The sequence below is a fragment of the Tauraco erythrolophus genome, chromosome 4 (genome assembly GCF_009769465.1).
Source record: "Tauraco erythrolophus isolate bTauEry1 chromosome 4, bTauEry1.pri, whole genome shotgun sequence".
NCBI lineage: Eukaryota > Metazoa > Chordata > Aves > Musophagiformes > Musophagidae > Tauraco > Tauraco erythrolophus.
The window spans coordinates 62,472,075-62,492,597 of NC_141468.1; the positions used below are offsets into that span (position 1 = coordinate 62,472,075).

The 20,523-nt window shown below is 44.9% G+C and overlaps 1 protein-coding gene across 2 annotated transcripts in view; it reads left to right on the forward strand.

Annotated features, from left to right (window-relative positions):
* The window catches only part of SYN3 (synapsin III), a 181,497-nt gene that overhangs the window by 26,622 nt on the left and 134,352 nt on the right, over positions 1–20,523 (forward strand). Inside the window, exons 4-6 of one of the 2 annotated variants that reach the window (XM_086610260.1) lie at positions 868–870; positions 12,200–12,356; positions 19,459–19,548. In XM_086610260.1, coding sequence (XP_086466386.1) covers positions 868–870; positions 12,200–12,356; positions 19,459–19,548 — 250 coding nt within the window. The remainder of the gene's footprint in view (positions 1–867; positions 871–12,199; positions 12,357–19,458; positions 19,549–20,523) is intronic. The other variant, XM_086610261.1, reaches the window with a different exon arrangement.

Consider the following 20,523-nt stretch of genomic DNA (forward strand, 5'->3'; position numbering starts at 1 on the left):
AAAATGCATGGTTTTATGAATGGCATTAGTTCATTTTTTTTTGTTCTCATCTATGCATGTTTAAGGACACATACATTTGTATGGTGGGAGGTGGATTTGGCAAATACATGCTTGTCTGGATACTCAATTTATATGATGTATGTTGTCCATGGTTTGTTAGAGTCCTTACAAGCCCTCAGCATTTGTTTATAGCCTGTGCTGATGTACCCCTGTCCCGCACAGCTCAGAAAGTTGAAGGGCTCAGGCCAGCCAACTTTCACAGCAACTCTTACCAATACTTCAGAAGTTACAGAGATAATAACTCTTCTTCACTTTAGAAAGTGAATTATGGAGCTTACTGCTGCTGAGCTGTGTGGAGACCCCTTAGCCCATCCACCTGGGTACAGCTGGCCTCCCACTCACCCCAGGTCCCCTGTACTGCCCACAGCCACGTCCTCCCTGGCCACAGACCAGGGTGCCCAGCCACAGGGACAAGCCACACGGGACACCCTCCACTCACATGTGTGCACCAACCCCACCGGTGATGACATGGTCATATATGTCTTTTTTCCATCACTTATTAGGCCTCTGTTATTTATTAAGTGAGATATTCAGTCACAAGTCAGAACATTTCTAGAAGGTGAAACGTAATACTCATCATGGTTTTTGAGTACCCAGAGTCCTTGGAAATCCCACTGGCAGTTTCGTCGAAAGACAATGAATAAACTACAGACCAGAGGATTTTAAATCAATGAAATAAGAAACGTTTATAACAACAACAATAATAATAATAATGCAACCACGGGGCTGTTCTCTCCAGTTCAAAATCATGTGAATTGATAAACTATCTAACAATCTATTAGCCTATTAAATTCTGTCATTTTGCAGCAGGTTTCCTAGTTTCCTTAAACCGAGGACATCCTATTGCACATTTAAATCAAAGCTCTTTCTTTGCTGATCCCTTGATCCTTTCTGGCACCTTGGAGCTAAGGCATTCTTTTTGACTCTGTGCCAACTGAACTGAACTGCACCAGGAAAGAATTGTGCTTCTTTTACCTGGAAGATGAATCCCCTCATGAGAAGGTATAACAGTCCTTGAAGCCCTACACTTACCAATTGCCCCAGGCAAATTTAAAAAAGAAAAAAGAAAAAAGAAAGGAGAGCTGTAGAAGCATTATTGTCAATTAAAGAGAGCAAGCAACTGGAATTGTACAGACTTCCATGACTACTGTCCTGTGTATCTTGAAACAAGTAGCTACAAGTAAGTTAGCAAACAACATAACTGAAGCCAGGCATTACTTCACTGATCTGATTTTTAAAACAAGTGTGTTCCCAGAGTTTAATTTTACAGTAACTGGGTCTCCATCTCCTCTTTTTTAGCTACTGAGTTCTGCGCATCTATAGGATGAGGTGAGGGATTTGATAGTGTCAGTGCAATGTGCTACTGGGGAGAGAGACTATCATCTAACAAATCTAAAAAACTGCACATTTTTTTCTGTGCCACTTCCACCATGGTATGTGATGGCTCCATAAGCCTATTCAGCACATTTTCTTCAAAGTTAGAAGAAATGGTTAGCTGGCCATGGAGCATCTTGTGCAGCCTCTAGCAAGCACTTTCCTATTTCAGCGCCCCGTAACACATGCCCTGACTGAGGACAGTGCAGGGGGATGAGCTGGGCACCGGGAGCCGCATTGGGCTCAGCCAGGGCTGGCTGGGTGAATCTCCCACACGTTGGTCCTTGTCATACCAGCACTTCTATGGTATAATTGGCATCAGAGCTTCCCCAGTGAAACGTTAAATATGGGAAGCAAGAGGTAGCACTTATTCATCCCAAAGGATCCCTCACCAACTTAGACATAGCAACCACTTCAACAGAGAAAAGGAGTAATTTCTGGGTGCAATGGCTGAACTACTAAACAATGTGAAAAAACAAGCGTGGGCTGATGCCTGTTTTTAAAACACTTGGATGGATTCTTCATCCTTCTTCCAGAGCATCCACAACTTCCTTTTGCACAGGTCCACACACACACAGACAAAGCGAACTGTCTGGAGTCCAATTTACCTTAGAAAGCTCTTGGGCTGGGTCATCTCTACTGGGGTTAGATGTAAAGCATGGGCTTTTCATTTTCACTTGTCTTAATATCTCTGAAGGGCTCTTCGTACCAATGTTTCCACAGTGCAAAGAGGCCGTCGGTGCTGGCACTGCACTCACTCTGAGTGCATTTATGCTTCCACAATATTACAAAAGTGTCTCAGTATAAATGTGAATTTGGGCTGTCTCAGGTCCTGACAACACTTAGGCTCCCAAACTATGATCTCAGCCTCCGCATTAGATTAAATGCAGTCCTCTGTTTGTCTTTTGGGCTTTACAAGCCTTCAGCTATTAATTCCAGTAGATGTGGGAATAAAGCAGGGATATGTTGAAAATCTGGACAGCTTTCTTACATAGGGAATATTAATGTCTTTGGTAGCATTTCAGACTTTTAAGGACATAAATTAATCATACACCAGACTGCTCTCATCTCCTGTCTCCCTGTGGAGCTGGGTCTTTTGCCATTGAGGCTGATCATTCAGGGGAGAAAGTACATTTTTGTGTGTCTGCATGGAATCTACCACAGTGGTGGCCGTACCACTTAGAATGTGGTATGCAAAATCACTGTAATACCACAGCACAGACGACAGCTGATGGACCAGGAGATGCCCAGGATGTGAAATGAGGAGGACACTCAATGAGGTGTGAAGCAATGGCCCTGGCAAGTGGGGAGGGGTGACAAAACTGACAGCAAATCAAAAAGGAGCTGAGCGCCGTGGACAAACCCTTGCTATGGGAAGGATCTCCGCTGTGGGGCAGTGTTTAGTCCTGCAGGCCTTGCAAGAATTTGGCCAGTCTATATAAGTGTATGTCTCACCCTGGCTGATATACCTCTGTCACTTGCAACTGTGGTGGTGCCACTGAATGCTCTGATTCCTCCATACAAGCTCATTAATTCCTGTAATTAACATTGACTTTCCCATTGATTTCAGCTGATTCAATGCTTATACTTGGAGGTGTTCAAGGCCAGGTTGGATAAGGTTTGAGCAACCTGATCTAGTGGAAGGTGTCCCTGCCCACGGCAGGGAACTGGATGATCTTGAAGATACCTTCCAACCCAAACTATTCTATGATTCTACAATTCTATGATGCTATGCTCTGCACTCCAATACCAGGACAGCAGCCTGGTGAATCACCATCCCAAATAGATGAGGACCTGAAAGTGCTTTTTTCCCAAAACATGTTTTTGCACCACAAGCTGCAGTACAATCACAGCATGAGGAAGCAAATCCTTTTACATGGAGGGAGCGGCGAAGAAACTGACCAGCCTGGCAGCAGGTGGTTTCATAGAATCATAGAATTGTCGGGTTGGAAGAGACCTTCAAGATCATCAAGTCCAACCATTCACCCTGCACTGCCAGGGTCCCTAAACCATATTGCTCAACACCAAATCTACACGGTTTTTAAACACCTCCAGGGATGGGGACTCCCCCACCTCCCTGGGCAGCCTGTTCAAATACTTCACAACCCTCTCTGTAAAGAAATTTTTCCTGATATCTAACCTAAATTTCCCCTGGCACAACTTGAGGCCATTCCTTCTTGTCCTGTCATTCATAAGGTGGGAGAAGAGACCGACCCCCATCTCCCTACAACTTCCTTTCAGGCAATTGTAGAGAGCGATAAGGTCCCCCCTGAACCTCCTCTTCTCCAGACTAAACAGTCCCAGCTCCCTCAGCCGCTCCTCATAGGACAAGTTCTCTAAACCCTTCACTAGTTTTGTTGTCCTTCTCTGAACCCGCTCCAGCACCTCAACATCCTTCTTGAAGTGAGGGGCCCAAAACTGGACACAGTACTCAAGGTGTGGCCTCACCAGTGCTAAGTATAGGGGGACAATCACTACCCTGCTCCTACTGGCCACACTGTTTTTGATACATGCCAGGAGGATTCCGTTGGCTTTCTTGGCTGCTTGGGCACACTGCTGGCTCATGTTCAATCAGCTGTCAACCAGCACCCCCAGGTCCTTCTCTGCTGTGTTTCCTGCTATTCAGAGCTTGCAGATCCCAGAAGACGCGTACTCTGGCTAAAAAAGGTCTGCTGGCTCCAGGATGCAAGACTCTTTAAAGCCCAGTGAGGATACTGTCCCATTCCTACTGCGCCTTTTCCCATCGTGGTGGGTTCACCCACCCCACAGGGCTGCTGACAAGCTGCTCCCTGGAAGAGGCACGTGAGTTTTCTAACCTACAGAGGCTGTGCTTTCTCACCACACAGTAGCTGCACATTGCTATGAGATGGATATTTCCTTGTCCCTTGAGGGCTAGTCATTCACAAGAGTTGGTGATTTCTTGCAGTTCTTCTACAGGGAGAATATCCAGGGAGGTCATGAGAGTCGCTGCTCTCCCTGGACACTGATGTAGGACATATCAGTAGTCAGTAGGTCACTTTCCAGATTCTCGTCTTCCAAGAAGCTTGTTTCAAAGAGGAACCCTAGGCTCTGTCTAGTCCGTGTCTTTTTTAATTTAACTCGTGATCTAGCTGAGGTCTTTTTTAGAATGTCTTGTTCTATTTTTTTGTTGCTTCCAAACCAAAATTCTAAAAATTTCTATGAAGATCTAGGTGGGAGAAAAAAAATGGGAGAAACTGATTTGGAGAGTTTAAGTTTCTAAAAGCCAGATGGAAAAATATGTTGAGAGCACAATTCTTCCAAGATTCACAGATTGTGCCACACGGTGTAGTACAATATGTGCTATATATTTAACACTGAGCAACATTTGGGCAATATTTTTTCTGTTGATGGCATGGAAATCTGTAAATGTAATGGAGACGTGTGTGTAACAGCGTGTAAGCTTTTAAAAGTGCGTTTTCAGCAAAACACCAACATGCCAAATGACCACTTCCCTTACCTAAATACCCTGAAGGGATAATGGACTGGGACATGGTGTCAAATTGGGTAGACCCTGGCAATCTGCAGTTACATACAACGTGACTTAACACCTCCAGTAAATACTTAGAAACCGAGAAATGATTCCCACATGGGGGATGATTTACTGTCATCTTTCACTAATATCTCCCCTCTTCTCACCTGCCTGTCCCCCTCCTTTTTGTTTTTTGAGCAGAGGCTAAAAAAAAGAAGAGAATTTGAGGTGTTCCTATTTATGTATTTATTCACAGTTTCTTCTACCTCAGCTCCTGCTGCTAAACAGCTGCCCAGAGGCCTGCTTCTCTCTTCGGGGTTTACTGATGTCCCAGATGAATAATGTCCCCCTTCACCTCCCCAGCAGCTGGCGCCCAGCTGACGTGCAGGCAGGATGCTGACAGTTATTGGGAAAACATTTGGCGTGCAGGCAGCTGCCAGAAAGCAAAAGTCACTCTGAGCAGACCAGGGTGGGGAGCATCTCAGAGACTAAACTACTCCCTGGCCCTTTTCGCATTTACAGTAATTCTTTCCAATAAGAAATGTGCTGCCAGGGCCTAGAGCACTCATTAATTAGTCAATCCTGGACTGAATGCAAGAATGATTAAAGACTGGTGTAGATTGTTTCAGTCTTGATCGGCTTTTTGGGTTTTTTTGTGTTTTTTTTTTTTTTCCTTCCCAATCCTGCCTTAATTCATCTCCTTTCTACATGGGTTTTTACCAAGGCTTCTTCCAGGGAATGGCAGAGAAGTGAAGGGCCAAGCCCTGCTGCACCTGCACTATATTGGTCAAGGTAGATATTAATTAATGACCTGATATTGGGACAGAGTGCAGCCTCCACAAGCTCATGGGTGACAACAAGTTGGAGGGTGAGGAATGGTAGATATGCCAGAGAGGCCTCAACAAGCGGGAAAATGGGCCAGCAGGAACCTCACGGAGTTCAATAATGACAATCACAAAGTCTTGTGGTGAGGGAGGAATAAGCCCAGTACTGCTGGGGGGCAGCTGGAGAGAAAACAGCTCTGTGCAAAAGGGCCTGGAGGTCCTGTGTGTCCTTGTGGGGAAGAAGCCCAATGGCTCGCTGGAGGGTATTAGCCAGTGTGTAGCTAACAAGACACGGTTCACATCTGGAGTACTGTGTTCAACTGTGAGCTCCCCAGTACAAAAAAGACATTGACCAACTGGAACGAGTTGAGTGAAAGGCTGCCAAGCTCATTGAACTGGACCAGACACGTCCAAGGAGAGACTGAGAGATGGCTTCATTTAGTCTGTAAGAGGAGGCTGAGGGGTGTGCATCTACAGCCATCAGGCAGCTAAGAGGAGGGTGTAGAGAAAATGAAGCCAGACTCTTGTTGAAAGTATACCGTGAAAGGAAAAGAAACGACAGACACAAGTTGCAGCAGGTGAAATTCTGATTAGATACAATTTTTTTTTTAAATGTCTACAGTGAGGGAACAAGTGACTAGAGAGCTAGAGAGGCTAGAGGATCTTCATCCTTGGGAATATTCAAACTTTGGCTGGACAAGACCCTGATCAACCTAACATCACTTCAAAGTTAGCCCTGCAATGAGCAGGGTGTTGGGTCAGATGATCTCCAAGGATCCTCTCTGACCTAAATTACTCTATGACTTTATTATGTGATGTTGGAAAGTATTCAGATCACCTTCTGTAAAAGCTTTGGGTCATGAGTATTTTGAAGGCAAACTGCTGCTGACAGGTCGTTGTTACTACTTTGAGACATCATCTGGGTCCACATGCTTTTCCTTGTTGAGGTTGATTGGTTTACAAGTAAAATATATGGCAGACTTAGGAGGTTGCAACAGTACAGTTCAGAGAGTGTGTGACATGCGATTTTTGGGCTCGTTGACCACTGGTCTGTTGCTGAGAAGCAGATCAGAGCATCTTCCAGGGTATCCTCATCTACATATAATGGTACTGGTCCTACTGCAACCATGATTCCTGGTTCCTGCTGGTTTTGCTACTCTGATCTCCCCAACCCCCCATGTTTTTTACCCAACCATTCTCTATTACAGTGTCCCAAAAGATCCCCTGCTCCTCTCCTCCAGCCTGGTAAAGGAGAGGTCATTATTTACCCTATGTGGCTTTCTTGTTTCTCTGAAACCAGCTCTGCGTTACCTTATTCATGTAAGTCATCACATTCATTCTTTCTTTGAATAACTCCGGCAAGGTTTACTTCTTTCTGTGGAAAATATGACATGAAGTTTTGACTGAAATGAGGTTTTTTTTCTTAGCAAATTTCCCATTTTACTATGACATCTAATATAACATTAATCTAACATCGTGAGAGGTGAAAATGTCATGGATTTCTTATCACTTTTCAGTAATGTAATAACAATACTACTAACGCCCAAGTAAATCACAAAAAGAACTTGTTCCTATTTATAAATGCCATTTTCTATCAGCTCTCAGACACCTGAGGTGCTGCATAGTTGGAGGGATTATTGCACTTCTCAGGTAGTTGCAGCCACTTATGGCTTGGACTTGTGCCTCAGAAGCTTGCTTGAAGGCTCCATTAATTGCCAGTAATGGAAAGCTTGTTGTATCATATTGCTTAATTATGCACTTTTCTTCCTCTCCGTGTCATGCCAAGCAGATACAAAAGGCTTTGGAAGAGAACTTATTCAAAATGTGTTGATCACTGGGAAGTGTCAGAAAACTGAATAAAGCCTCCTTGAATAATGAAGGGTAGACAGAACCTGAAGTGAGGATGTGCTTCCCTGGTTTTCAGGGAAGGTATTTTCCTGTTGACATGAAGGCCAAAGTGCCTTGTAAGACTGGTACTCTTTGAGAAGGAGAGCAGGAGAACCCATCCTTTTCCCACAGCACAGGCAAAAAGCTCTCTAAATCCAGCACGGTGCTAAAGTATAAAGCAGGTCTACCCTCTGACTGCAGGTGATTATTCACAGCAGAAGGGACCATTAAAAGGTATTTTGACAACATAACCTATTCTTGTATGTTCTTTCTTCATGCCCATGAAGCTCTTTGTGCTTCAGTGAGAAATGCTGAAGGACCAGGAAGGAAGCCAGAGTTATGGCTGTATGCAGAAATAAGAAATATGAAATCTTCTTAAGGCATAAAACCTCCCAGCAGGATTTGCTGTTATCATCTTCTCTACCCCAAAACAGGCTGAGGACCTGCTTTCTGCAGAGAAATGTTATCGATGAGCTTTTCAGAGCTGATTCTCTTCTCATAATTAGAGACATTAGACACATGATCACCAGAATAGCTACTGCTGCTCCTGAGACGTTTAACTTCCATATTTAACATCAAGAATCTCTTAAATTGTTTTATATTCCATCCTTTCTGACAAAACAGTTTCAGGACAGCTAATGCTGTCACAGATTTAAGGGTAGATGGATCCAACCTAAGAAATTATATTCTGCAGTCAGATCTCTTCCTATTAGGTATTTTGGATCCAGGTTTCTCTCTGAAGTATATTTTTACCACTAAGAAAGAAAGAGACTGCTAAAGTGCATTGGAACAAGTTGAAAAAGAGTTAGTTAAATGCAAATAAGCATCCTATACTGCAGTATCAGAGTCCAGGCTCAGGACTGGCTGCACTAGCATCTTCTTAGCCAAATACTCATCATCACCCAGGGCTGATTGACTCTGCTAATTACTGGCTGATCTCAGTTGCCAGGAGGAGAGGTAGGCTGAGCAGCTGCCATGTGCCTTGGCTAGCATCTGGGACAAGGAGGCAACAACTACAAAGTGAGAAAAGCCACAGGGACCCATGAGGGGGCTGCTTCACTCTTGGGGTAGCCAATTTGGTCATGCACCACTCAGAGCACTGAAAGACTCGTGACATGTGTGGCAGAGGCCATCCCTTGTGGTGACACGAGTTGAAAGGACAGCCATTCCAGAGGAAAATGAAATCTCACCAGCTATTTCAATCTGAAAATATTTTTTTTTCAGTCTCCTGGATTTTTTTTTAGAAAACCCCAAATGATTCTTTTATCTCTACATCACTCTGGGAATGTGTTACATACATTTCAGTGGCCTTTATTTCGCCAGGCAGTGCTGGGAGCCAAACTCTAAATGAGAACTGAGCTCTTGGGGTCTGAGAAACGGCTTCTATAAAAGGATTGTGGCCAAAGATGGGCTACAGCTTTCTCATAGAAGCTTTATTCATCTGGCTATCAAGCTAGGTAAGATTCAAGACTTCAGGTAGGTGTCTGCCACGCAGCCCAGGAAGGGCTCCGCACCAACACGCAGAGCACAGCTTATTGGCGACATGTTTTAAATCTGTGGTTTACTTTTAGTTCCATTTACCTATCCCATCTCCCTGTCTATGAGATGTTTGAGTAGGCTCTCCTGTATTCTTTCTCTGACCAAACCCATTCCCGTGACCTGTCCCCAGCAGAGGTCTAGGTGCAGTTTTATTCAAGACAGTTTGTGGTCATCTAAGCACTGGCTGGACAGATCGAGTGGGGAGGAAAGGTACGTGCTCCTGCCATTGCTCTCCTAGTCCTGCCAGTCTCAGATGCTTAAAACATCAGTACAGCAGGTGCTACGGAGCTTGGCTCACCCAAAGGTTTTGGCAGTGGTGTTTCACATGTGGGACTTCTGCCTAACCTGTCTGTCTGCCAAGGATTTCAATTTTCTGTCATGAGAGATGTTATTGGGTTGAGTTGAACTAGCAAGGAAAACAGTTACACGGCTAGCTATTCCAAATCCAAGACTTGATATGTTAGAGTAAGAGTTACACTCTGACAAGGAGTGGTAGCTTGCAGAAGTAGTCTTCTACCAAAAAAGTAATTCTTGTGTGAAGCAATTAAGCTCCTTTCTCCCCAGATCACTGGTTCCCCCAGTTACCCAGTTTTCGTGTAGCCACCCCTACCCTGGCTATTCATTTTCCTGTTACTGCCTGCTATCCTTCCTAGCCCCTCGCCTCACATTTTGCCACTGGTCTCTGTTTCTCCGTTACAGACGTCTCGTGGGCTCCGGGGTTCTCCAGCTGATGTTTATTCGCAGCTAGTCCCAGACCCTGTACTCCTCTGCCTTGTTCTCAGTATCCATGGGAACATCCTCATTGTCCCACAGCTCAAAACAGGGATTCAGTGTCCACCTTCGCTTTAGAGATTCACTCCTCATCTGCTGCATGAGAGAGCACCCTGCACGATGCAGAGTTTGAGAATAGGCTTTTCTACGCTAATTCTGTATTCTTGTGTCCATCTTCTAAGTTGAAAAACTCTTCCTTTCCCAGGATCTGAAAAGACAAGAGCTTTTTTCCTAAACATTTTGCTGGCAGAAGTAAAGCCCCTGAAGGCAGTTTCCCAGCTGCTGTGTGTCCTCCCACCCCGGCTGGCCACACTCCTTTGTATGCTTCCTCCCCACCACAGCACCACGTCTCCACCCTGGGGTGTTGGGGGAGATGTCCAAGGGCAAACACTGCTCCTTCCTCTTGGAGATGGGAGTAATTTCTGAACCATTACCGTGCAGCTCCAGTAAGTGCTGCTCCCTAAACCAAGTATGGGGAAAGACTCGAGCTGTAACAGGGACCATTTCTTTCTTCATATGCTCAGAAAGTTGAATGAAGGAGGAACATGCTAGGAATTCCTGCCCCTCCAAGCACCACAACTGTTCAATAACTCAGCGCAGACATCAAGTCCTGGTCCTAGGAAGCTGATTGATCCTTCCTGAGGACCTGTGCCTGCCTCTGGGGTACTTTCTACACAGCAAGTCCATCAGAATGGAGCAGCTTAAGCTTTCCAAGATTTGTATTCACTTGCTGTTTCTCAGCAGGGGGTCACCACTTGCCTCACCCCCATTGACACCAGGGAGGTCCATAAATCAGCTGCACAGTGATAGTGCAGCCCTCCTGGTGCTCATTATGCATCTCGCTGCTGGAGGAAAGCACCACCTTTGGTGCCAAGTACATTAGGGAACATGCCTGGGTTTAAAAATGCTCCGTGGGAGGGAATCACAACATTTCCAAAGCTTGGCCTCTTGCATCACAAAAGCAGAGCGTGCTCCTCACCATGTCTCAGGCGATAACAAAAGCCCAAGGCCAACAAACAAAATGAACAGCTTTAAAACAACAAAGCTGTGCTGGGTTTTGTATACAGTGTTTGCTGCCACAGTCTGGCCCAGAGTCACCATCTCGGATTTCCCTGCCAGAATGGTGGAAATATAAATAGGGGCTATAAACCCAAAGTATTTCCAGCTCATACATCCAATGGATAGAAATTATAGTCTCTCAGCAAGGAAAATGTTCTAGGGTAGTGAGGTAATGGGACCTGGTTACAGAGCTCATTTCTCTGAAGAACTTCAATACGGCATGGAAATTTCTCCAATGTCCTTGATGCAACCTCTGTTAAAGTATAAAATAATCTCCTGTTTCAGTGGAAAAGCCCCTTCCATGCCTTTGACAATGAACTGCTGAGCTCCATTTTGGGAACAGTTTCTTTCCAGCTGCTGTTTCCGGAGATTTCTGAATGGCTCCGAAGACACAGCATCAGCAAGGAATGAGATCTGGCTGTTTGAAAGATAATCCGTCGCCTGTTGGCTTACCTAGAAAGGGCCTCACGTTTCTGTGCGTTTGCTGAGAGCTGCTGCTGCCGAACCATAGGAGTCCCGGCTCCAGTCTTGCTAAATAATATTCTGGAAGTCCACGCCATGAGTCACAGCACTGGATGAGGGGCTCTGCTCATTTGATTAATTGCATTACCATGCCTGCCCTTTACTTGTTGACTCATAGCCATAAGAGCCTGGGATATGCTGCGTGAGTAGGAACCTGATTAAAGGGGGGAATGTGTGTCAATGTATGGATGCGTATGATAGCTTTTTGAAATCCCTCATGATCTTCCCACCCACTGGGCATCGCTTCAATATCGAGTTCAATCGTCAGGAAACAAACTTGCTCCCTCATCTGCGTCGCACATTGCAACGAGCTTGCCAAATATGGCCAAGCTTTTAGAAAGAAAAGAGAATCCCCCCACCAGTGAATTTATGACCCTTGGCTCCGCCTGTGGCTTGTTCCTGTGCATGCCTGAGTGACATGGAAACTGCAGCAAATCTCTTTGGCCTGTTTCTGCACTCTCACACTCACAGCTATGTTGGATTTTTCCTTTTTTTAATGACTAGAGTTTTTTGTTTGGTTTGTTACCTTCTAATGCAAGCAACCCATGACGAGAGGCACAAAGAAGAGCAATGTGCGTTACTGAAAAGAGGAAGGATGGAAAAGAAACAGGGGGAGGCTAGGAGTTTTGCCGAGTGTTTGAAAATAAAACGTCACTCCCCTCGTCTCTTCCAGGTCCTTCAAGCCCGACTTTGTCCTGATCCGGCAGCATGCCTACAGTATGGCGCTGGGAGAGGACTTCCGCAGCCTCATTATCGGTCTCCAGTACGGTGGCATCCACACGGTCAACTCCCTCTACTCCATCTACAACTTCTGCAGCAAGCCCTGGGTGGTAAGTGACGATCCAGCTCTACTGCATGACAACACTGCAAAGTAGATATGTGATTCCAATAAAGCACCAAGCTCAGCTTCCAGTCTGTTTCATAGGAATTCATCTTTTTAGGTTAAACCCACCATCTAAATAACCTTAGGAATCCAGCTAGGAATTCTTGGGGGGAAAAAACACCAGTCAGTAGTGCTTCTTTATCAACTTCTAGTAATATCAAGGTGTTATTTCCTCACCCTGAGTAGAACGTTTCACCTGTCCCAGATTCTAATGTGTCACAAACAGCCAACAATACAGTAACACCTAGATTTCTTGTAAGGCAGAGCAGATGAATAGCAATAGAGTAATAACAGCGGATCGGTAGTAGCACATCTCCGTCCTGACCAAAACACAGTAGAGCGACCTTAAAAGAAAAATTAGCATTCACTGTTTTAGAGGGTATCTGAACTACGCTATTTCTAGCACCTCTTATGAAATGTACACTTGTGGTAGCCAGGTGCCCCAGGCTAAGACTGAGGTTGCAGAAGAGCAACCTGCACTTGTCTTTTCTTCCTGCTTTTTCCGGGCAGCGGTGCTTTGTTGTGAGGAAATTAGCTGAAAAGAAAGGGGAGAAAGGCAAAGACATTACTTATTCAACAACTAAGTCTAGAAAAAAAAGGAACATAGAGTGACAAAGACCTTGGAAAGAGGCAGAAGGAAAGAAGAAAGTATGTAGAGTTTTTCAGTACTTTCAGAAGGAAACACAAGGTTACCATAAAGTGTTGGTTCATTGAGCCCGAAAGACTGCACCTTGGAAACACCATGGGCTGAGTCAGCTTCTGGGGAGAACAGGTCAGTGGTTTGATGTTTTCCACTGGGACCCCCCTTCACCAGTTCTTTATATTTTGCCAAGTTCACCTGGAAATCTCAGAAAAATCTTAAAAAATTTTATCATTGGCTTGTCTCAGCCCCAAATCAAAGTTTGTAATAAGTATCCAGACTGGTTTTATGACCAGCTATAAGTCAGCAGAAACTGCAGAATCAGGCGAGCCAGAGGAGTAAGGCTGGCCATCATGAGCTACAGGAGCAAGGCTGACCATCATAGCACCTGCAGGAAGAAGTCAGATGCTGATACCATTTTGGACTCCACATCTGGGTCTTCCAAGCAGTTTCATCCCAAAGTGCCCTCTCTGATCACTGATGCTCCCAGAGTGAAATTACCCTCCATTGTTCTAGGTCCGAAGCAGGGAACTACAAGCTATGTGGATGTGACAAGGAGATGGGACTTCCCAATATGGTCCCCACAGAAAACTTTTAGATATGTTTTTAGAAATTCCCCTTGCTCGTTGCATAAATATAGCTTGGAGTGAGACAGAATGTCTATAGCAAGCGTAACTATCTTCCTCATTGCCTAATTAAGTCTTTTTTGTTGTTGTTTTTTCCTTGGAATAAATATCCTATTAGTCTTCAGCATGTTGACTAGTAGTTCAAATCCAGCTGAGGTCTGTAATGACCCAGACTTTTATCTCCATGACTATGCAGTGTTGGATTTAACTAATTTCTTACCAAAAATGTACCAGTGTAATAGACATGATCTTCTCAGTTTTCACCTCTTTTATGATGTTTGGGGGTTTTTTTGAGACCAAAAGCAGGGTCCTGATTTTTTCCAAAAGTGTTGCAGAGCAGTAATAAGAGTAGTGAGAAAAAATCTCACTTTTCCATCACTGTATAGGTGGATGATGCACACTTGGTCTCAGTCCCCATTTGAATGATGAGGGTTGCTGGGATCGGAAAAGGGAGGAAGACAGGGATCAAGTACCAGGCTCAGTACAACACCTCTGCATTGTTTCCTACAGATGGTCCTACACACATAAACATGTTGACCCTGGTGACCAGACAAAAAGCCTCTGCATTTACACTGGGTTTTCTGAGAAGACAGTCATGTGGTCTATTCCGTCTGATTTGGGGGTTGAGTCGGTCAAGGTTTAGATAACGTTTTTCAACTCATGCCTTGTAATTACGTTTCTGATGGTGCGCAAGGGCCTCAAGATGTGACAGGCCTATTTTTAGGAATCTGAAATAAAAGAAAACAAACAAACTCAGCACATTGGGAGGAAAAAAAAAAGGGAAAAAAAAAGGAAAAAGCAAGGCTGGCAGGACAGTGTGGGAGAAATTGGCTCTGCCAGTAACTTGGCTCTAGCTATTCTGGGTTCGGTTGTGCCATGCTTTCCTCACTGGGGATACAACTGGGTCAGACAACCTTCCCAGAGGAGTCAAGGAAACCACTTGTAAACACCCAATACAGATTTGCAGAATGCCTCCTTTCCTACTACCCCCCCCCACCTCAACCCCCAAATCAACTCCCAAACCAATGACTGTAACACACTAAGTTACATAAGTGCTTTAAGAAGGACATAGAGCTACTGGAACGAGTCCAGAGGAGGGCCACAAAGATGATTCGAGGGCTGGAGCACCTCTGCTATGAAGACAGGCTGAGAGAGTTGGGGCTGTTCAGCCTGGAGAAGAGAAGGCTCCCGGGTGATCTTATTGCAGCTTTCCAGTGCTTAAAGGGGGCCTACAGGAAAGCTGGAGAGGGACTTTTTACAAGGGCATGTAGTGATAGGACAAGGGGCAATGGATTTAAACTGAAAGAGGGCAGATTTAGATTAGATCTAAGGAAGAAATTTTTTTCATTGAGGGTGGTGAGGCAGTGGAACAGGTTGCCCAGAGAAGTTGTGGATGTCCCATCCCTGGAAGTGTTCAAGGCCAGGTTGGATGAGGCTTTGGGCAACCTGGTGTAGTGGAGGGTTTCCCTGTCCATGGCAGAGGGGTTGGAACTAGATGATCTTTAAGGTCCCTTCCAACCCAAACCATTCTATGATTCTATGATTCTAAGTAATCTAAGAGCTCAGATGGGGTCCAACCTGGTATTTGGCACCACTGAAATTTTATCAGGTTGAAGCTCAGGTAGAGATTGCACTGGGGCATTTGAGGGCAGAAAGCTTCCGTAGCAGCAGAATCAGAAAATTTTGATTTTGTGATAGCTGGGAAATGAGAGATAGGGACAGACCACTTCAGTGCACGTTGCACTCTGATTGCAAAACAGGCATCTTGAAATAAGGGCTCTGCTTCACAAAGATTACTGGAAACATTTTGGACCTAGAAAACAGTTGAGATAGATAGATGGAGAAATGAAATTAAATACCCCTGGGAAATATGCTTTTCACTCTCCCTTTTTATTTTTTTCCAAAAATGGTTCCATTTCATAGAAATGTTTATGATTTTGTGGAGGGGGATGGAAGCGAGACTGTTTTTCCTTGGCAATTTGTAACAGTGTTTTTTCTCAGCAACTCTAATTACAATCAGCTGAGTTTGGGCTTGAGTTTACTGAAACATGTAGCCCCATGTTTTAATGACATTTGCCAGATTTCCAGTCTGCAACACGCAAATTTCTTCGAAGGTTAAAATTAGCATTAAAGACAGGCACAGTTCGAATTAGGCGTTTCTGAAAGAGAAACAGACGTATTCAGGGGATCTCACACACAGAGAAACAGCTAAGGATCCTAAGTGTTAAGATGATCCCAGAATTATTGAGAAATAATGCTACAAGCACCCTAAACACAATGCTTCAACCATTAACAGTAATTTTTGTGTTCTAAAAGTTACCATACAAAATTCAGTGGGAACAATACTCAGAGTAGTGCTCATGTCAGATGCAGTAACGTCCGTAATCGAAAGGCAACTTTTGCATCTGTAAGACTTCAGGAAATACAAAGTCTTGAAGATAGTCACCTACAGAATGCAAGAGACTCCCAGCCAAACTGTTATTGACTGTCAAGGGATACAGGCTTCCTGATGACCTAGGCACTTTAAAAACATGCAAAAGGCCTTGAGATCCTCTGAATGGATCTTTCTATTTCTCTGTAAAGACTCCCTGCAAGTAACTCTGGTGCCCAACCAGCCAGGCAAGGCTTCGCACTTAAAATCCAGACTGTGCCACGTTGCCTTGCCCCGTGTCTTGCTTTGTGGTCTGGGTGCAATCTCACTAGAACCAGTGGAACCACAGAAAGTAAGAACTGAGACCAAAATGTGGAAGGGGCAGTTACACCTACCTGAGCTGCTGCAGCAACACTCCTACCCATCTGAAATGTGCTAGAAGGTGGTACTTGAGCTCGGCTATCAGATATCTAAGAGGCTACTGCACCATGTAACATGGGTGTCTCTTTGCCAATATCCTGTCCCTAACAATTGCCAAAAAGAAGGAAAAAAAGGAGAGAATTGTCCCATAAGGGTCAATACCAAAGTCAGACCTTTTTTCAGGCTTGGTCTGCCAAGGAGGCTCCAAGATGCCTGCATCTCTCATCTGTCCATCTGAAACGCTTTGTTATTTCAGCAACAGCCAAGAGCTGTGAGCTTCAAAAGGAAGCCCAAGGAACAAGTCAGGACGCTGTCTGTCAGCTGCACAGTTGTTCCAGTTGTTTTGTTTGAGCTGTTTTCCTGGGATAAATGTGTGTCGCCTCAACCTCATGGCATCCCTGTTTGGCCAGGGCTGCATGCACGCGCAGCGAGGGGCATGTGCTGCTCTCAGCCAGGGTGTTTTTCCTCCTCTCCCTGTCTCTGTCTCATTCTGTTTAACTTTTAAGTCCTGTTTGCTCACTTTGCTAGTCAAAACAGGGCTTTATTTTTCTTCTCTAGGATGTGCAGGGCTAGTGCAAGTAGTTATGAGAAGCAAGCTGTCCTCCATCCCCAACATCAATACCCTCCTTGCCAATGATAATTATTCTACACAGGGAGTTTTTCTCTTATCTGCTGATGCCTGTGAGGAAGTGGTGGTGGTAGTGCCGCCTCTTGATGTTTTCTGGATTTGTGTAAATGCCACATTTTGACCTACAAGATTAGCAAAAGCATTCTTTGCATTTGTCTGCAAGTCTGCTGGCAGCTGCCCCTTCAGCATGTGGCCCGGGACTGGCACACACCTTGCAGTCTAATTATTTTTTACACGCTGGCTGTGGTTTTTTTTTTACATTCATAACACCCTTTAACTCCTAAAGGGGTATTTCTTCACCACCAAGTGAAATTTCATCTTCTTATACAGAAATACTTTTGCTTAGACTAGCCCAGAAACCAGGACAGGAGCCCTAACGTAGCTACTCAGCAGAAAACATTCTCAGTAGTGCTCTCTTTATACGCAATGTAACCTTGGGGTTGCTATTTGGGACATTTACTGGCTTCAGCTGTTGCTCAGAAGAGCTCAGAACATGTAAGATTAGGCAGCTGATGCTATTGGGAAGAAAGAGGGCTTTCTTTCCCTTCCCTTGTTCCCTAGATGTCTGTCTCCTTCCTGTAACCTGTGTGTTACCTCCCTGTGTGTCACACAGGTGACACAAAGATCTCCTTCAAGACGAATGCATCTCTAGCTTTGATAGGTAACTTGAAGGATATGGGCCAGACTGGAGACCATTATTAATTTAACTTGATTTGACCAAATTCCAGGTGTCTTGGAAACTAGATTCAGTTTCTAAATTACTTTGCAAATAGGACATCAATGGGGAATTATGAGGGTAGTGAGGCACTGGAACAGGTTGCCCAGAGAAGTTGCGGATGCCCCATCCCTGGAAGAGTTCAAGGCCAGGTTGGATGAGGCTTTGAGCAATCTGATCTAGTGGAAGGTGTCCCTGTCCATGGCAGGGGGATTGGAACTAGATGACCTTTAAGGTCCCTTCCAACCCAAACCATTCTATGAGTCTATCTGTGGAGCAATGCCCAATAATTTTATTCTCTTAATGTCCATGAAAATAATCAAGCTACCTTATTCGGCTTTACTCTCCCTTCTGCAAGGCTGTCAGTCTAACCGCTTCACCAACAGCACTGCCAGTTCAGCATTGTCCATGGTAACGGGGCTGTCACTCTTCAGAGAGAAAGCAGACTGGCTAGAGAGGTGATTGATTATAAAGAATCTAAGTTATTCCTGAGATCCAAAATGTTTCTGGTAGATATAAATCACGTCTTATTCTCTTCTGTATACCAACCGTGCTTCAGCAATGTTTTCTGTCATGGTTATTAAGTTTCTCTCTTATAGATTTAGGTTTGTTTTTTTTTCCAGTTGATCAATGATAGATTGAATAGGGAGGCTGCAGACAATGTACAGAATAGCCTGCTCGCTTCACAGATGGCTGAAGCGGAGCAGGGGTTGGAACAGAAATCAAAACTCTCTCCTACCATAGGGAGCTTTGTGTCTGGCTGGGCACAACCCTGCATGACAAACTTTATAATAGTGATGATGGTGGTAACAATAGTGAAGTTAATGCTGACAGGCTGGGATGACGGCAAATGTTCGCCCTTGCACGTCAAACACCAGCACTGTTGCTTCCCTCCTTGATGTTACATACTGCTTTCTGTACAGACCATCCTCACAGACTAGTGATGCCCTCAGACCTCACTGGTAGATGGGGCAGGGGTAGCACATGATCTCCCCTTTCTCCTGCCATGCATGGGGGCCTGTTGGGAGACCCTTGGTTCGTAAGAAGTGTCAGTTATGATTGCTGGCGGGCTTATGCTTCCTTGGTCTAACACTCAAACCAGCTAGCACGGGCAATTCCTCCAGTCATCTCTGTCCCATTAGCAATTCTCCTTCCCTTCAGCACAACGGGTAAATGTGCCTTGCTTTGACCTGGGTGTGGGACAGAGATCCAAGGGAGATCTTTGATTTATTTTGTCTCTGCTCAGGAGTGGTGGCACTGATTTGCTGCCTGGTCACTCCTCTGAGCCCTTTCCTCTACCAGGAAGAGCCCCTCCTACTCTCTCCCCAACTACATTTGGCAAGCAAAGCTTGTTCATAGTAGATCTGTAACTAAACCCAAACTGATCCCTTTCTGGCTCTTGAAACCCTTCTCTGCTCTCTTAGTCCAAGGTTTGTGTACACAGCCTGGCTTGGCCCTGGGTAAATACAGCAACTTCATATTTTGCTGCTCTCAAGGGTTAAGAAAGCAAGGTGGGAACGGCATAGTAACATGTTTCTCTCACCTCCTTCATCGGTATCAGAACATTTTGCAAACACTTACCTGCTACACAATAAGTCACTGACATCCACTGTGTCTGTTTTTTGTTCCACTCCCCTCCCCCCCTCAAGTTCTCTCAGCTCATTAAAATCTTCAACTCGTTGGGTCCTGAGAAGTTCCCCCTCGTGGAGCAAACTTTCTTCCCGAGCCATAAGCAGATGGTGAGTACTTTTCCTTTCTTCTGACTACAGGGTGGATGGGGGAGAAGCAACGAATGCGAGCTGTGCACAAGAGATGGCGGTGGGAACATGGAGAAAAGTCTCACTTTTAGCACCAGAGAATTACTAGCTAAAAGCAATATGCAAAAACCTGTGCTTGGGAACCTCTTTCCCTTCTCGCCCAGCCCTCCCCCACCTCATGTATGGACTCTGAAAAAGTGAAAAATCAGAACAGGCTCAACATCAAAACAAAAATCCATTGTAAAATCTAGTCAGCAAAGGCTCATCCCTTAGAGTAAGGAATCACTTTATTCAGATAAAGTGGATTTTTTCCTCTCGTGGAATTGTTGAAAATACGTTGATTTGGGACATGGGAGATGTTTGTTTCACAGTGTCAGTTTGCTTGGTCTGTCACGTGGTCGCCATCCATGAAACATTTTTCAGCCTGACTAGGTACTCAAAGCTAATTGGAGTTCTTGAAAAAGAGGTTGTTTAAGCTTCTAATGTTTCCTTTGCACAGCAGCTCTGGGGTCTAGTCTTCCTGTCAACAACGAAACACTCAGTGCCCTGTGTGGCTACTGGGCATGCTACCAACTCCTAGGGCACCTTCCAAAGAGATCTGAGTAGGTGCCTTTAGTCCTGGAGAACATCGCAAAGTGAGCGGCTTTGTTTAAAACTGTTGATGTCTCTTGTTTTTCCCTGGATTAAAAGGGTGGATAGTCCTTCATGGATTTTTGCTCCCAACTTACGTCCATGAATTAGTGGCTCTTCTTAACTGGCTGAGGCTTTGAAGAGACCCTGTGTGAACCACGACCTCCCATGTGAGCTGCTGGCTAGCTCAGCTTATTTCCCACGCTTGATTCTGAACTCAAGCAGCAGTGACAGCCTGAAGATTAGGGATGTTAAGATGTCAAACCGGGGCTCAAAAACATTCAAACTCCTCTTCTCACACGCTTGTTGCAACACCGTGGGTCAACC